The sequence below is a fragment of the Charadrius vociferus genome, unplaced genomic scaffold (assembly GCF_000708025.1).
Source record: "Charadrius vociferus isolate BGI_N301 unplaced genomic scaffold, ASM70802v2 scaffold2044, whole genome shotgun sequence".
Classification (NCBI taxonomy): Eukaryota; Metazoa; Chordata; class Aves; order Charadriiformes; family Charadriidae; genus Charadrius; species Charadrius vociferus.
The window spans coordinates 31,213-32,491 of NW_009647983.1; the positions used below are offsets into that span (position 1 = coordinate 31,213).

At 65.8% G+C, this 1,279-nt stretch overlaps 1 protein-coding gene across 1 annotated transcript in view; it reads left to right on the forward strand.

The window, feature by feature from the left end:
• LOC104285078 (E3 ubiquitin-protein ligase RNF19B-like) overlaps nt 1–920 on the forward strand; it is a 3,920-nt gene extending 3,000 nt beyond the window's left edge. The window contains exon 6 of the mRNA XM_009883470.1: nt 761–920. Coding sequence (XP_009881772.1) covers nt 761–920 — 160 coding nt within the window. The remainder of the gene's footprint in view (nt 1–760) is intronic.
• The last annotated feature ends 359 nt before the right edge of the window (nt 921–1,279 follow it).

A 1,279-nucleotide genomic window follows, 5' to 3' on the forward strand; every position in this document is an offset into this window, starting at 1 on the left:
CTGCCGCTGTGCGGGAGCCGCTGGGGGTGTGGGGGCAGCCGCAGCTCGCCCAGGGATCTCGGTGTGGTGGAGCTGGAGAACCTGACCAAGCGTGAGTGTTGCGCTGCTGTCTGTCCGCTGGCCTGTACCCTCTGTTGGGCCTCAGGGGCTCTGGTCCTACCTCGCAGCTCTGAGGCTGTGACATCTCCAGAGCCAGGGACTTCCTGTGGCCTCATGTCGGTTCTGCCCCGGGTGGTACCACACACACCTCTGTCCCTGTGAGGAGGCTGCAGGTCCTGGGGGAGGCGGGTGCTGCCCAAAGCAGCCTGGGTCCGGCTTTGTTCGCATCCCCTGCCGAGAGCCTGGTGGCCGTTCTGCTCCCTGCTCTGATGCGGAGCGGTCCTGGCAGACAGGGCACTCAGCATCATCGCTCCCTCCACCAGTGAATGAGCTGTGGTCGGTGCTGCCCAGCCCCAGGGGGAACGAGGATGGAGTCCCGGACACAACCACCTCCTTACCCAGCAGCAGCCATAGCCCACGCCACAGGGCAGTGTGGAAGGAGCAGGACAGCCAGTCAGCCAGCACAGTGGCCCTCGCGGGGAGCATGCTGAGCGAGGGCCAGGACACATCCTACAGGTGCGCTGGGGCTGCTGTGCTGGGCAGGTGGTGGGGACTGGCACGTACCCTTCCGAACAGCCTTCCCAACGCCCACTGTACCGGGCAGGGACGTGGCGACATCCCCTTTTGGGCTCCTGCCCTGAGGCCCTGTGTTTGTCTCCAGGGAAGGCATCAACATCGAGGTGGAGGTGTCAATCGAAGCTGTGCCACATCCTGCCCGGGAGCAGAGCCTGTGCAGCGTGCTGTCAGGGCAGAGTCTCTCCGGGGACTCCCTGGGCGGCAGCAGCGACAGGAGCAGCGCCGTGGGCGTCCCGGCAGAGTGAGGGGACTACAGCACTGAGCTGGTCTGGACCCTCCATGCACAGAGCCCCCCCTGGGCTCCCACCTGCCCCTGACACAAAGATCCCATGCCCTCCTGTGGCAGAGCTGGTCACGCTCTGTGTGGCACCACCAGCCCCCTGAACTGGGTCCCAGCAGTCCCCAGGCTGGGCGGGCACTGACGGCACCCAGCCCCATCCACCCCTTCCCTGAAGGCAGTCTTGAGCATTGGCACCACCGGGAAATAAAACAACTCTCTGAGGGTCTGTCTGTCTCCTGCAGCGCAGAACACCCCGGCAGCACAGCCCCCTTCACAGCGTGCTCCGATCTGTGGCGCGTTCCCCAGACGGGCGCTGCGGGAGAG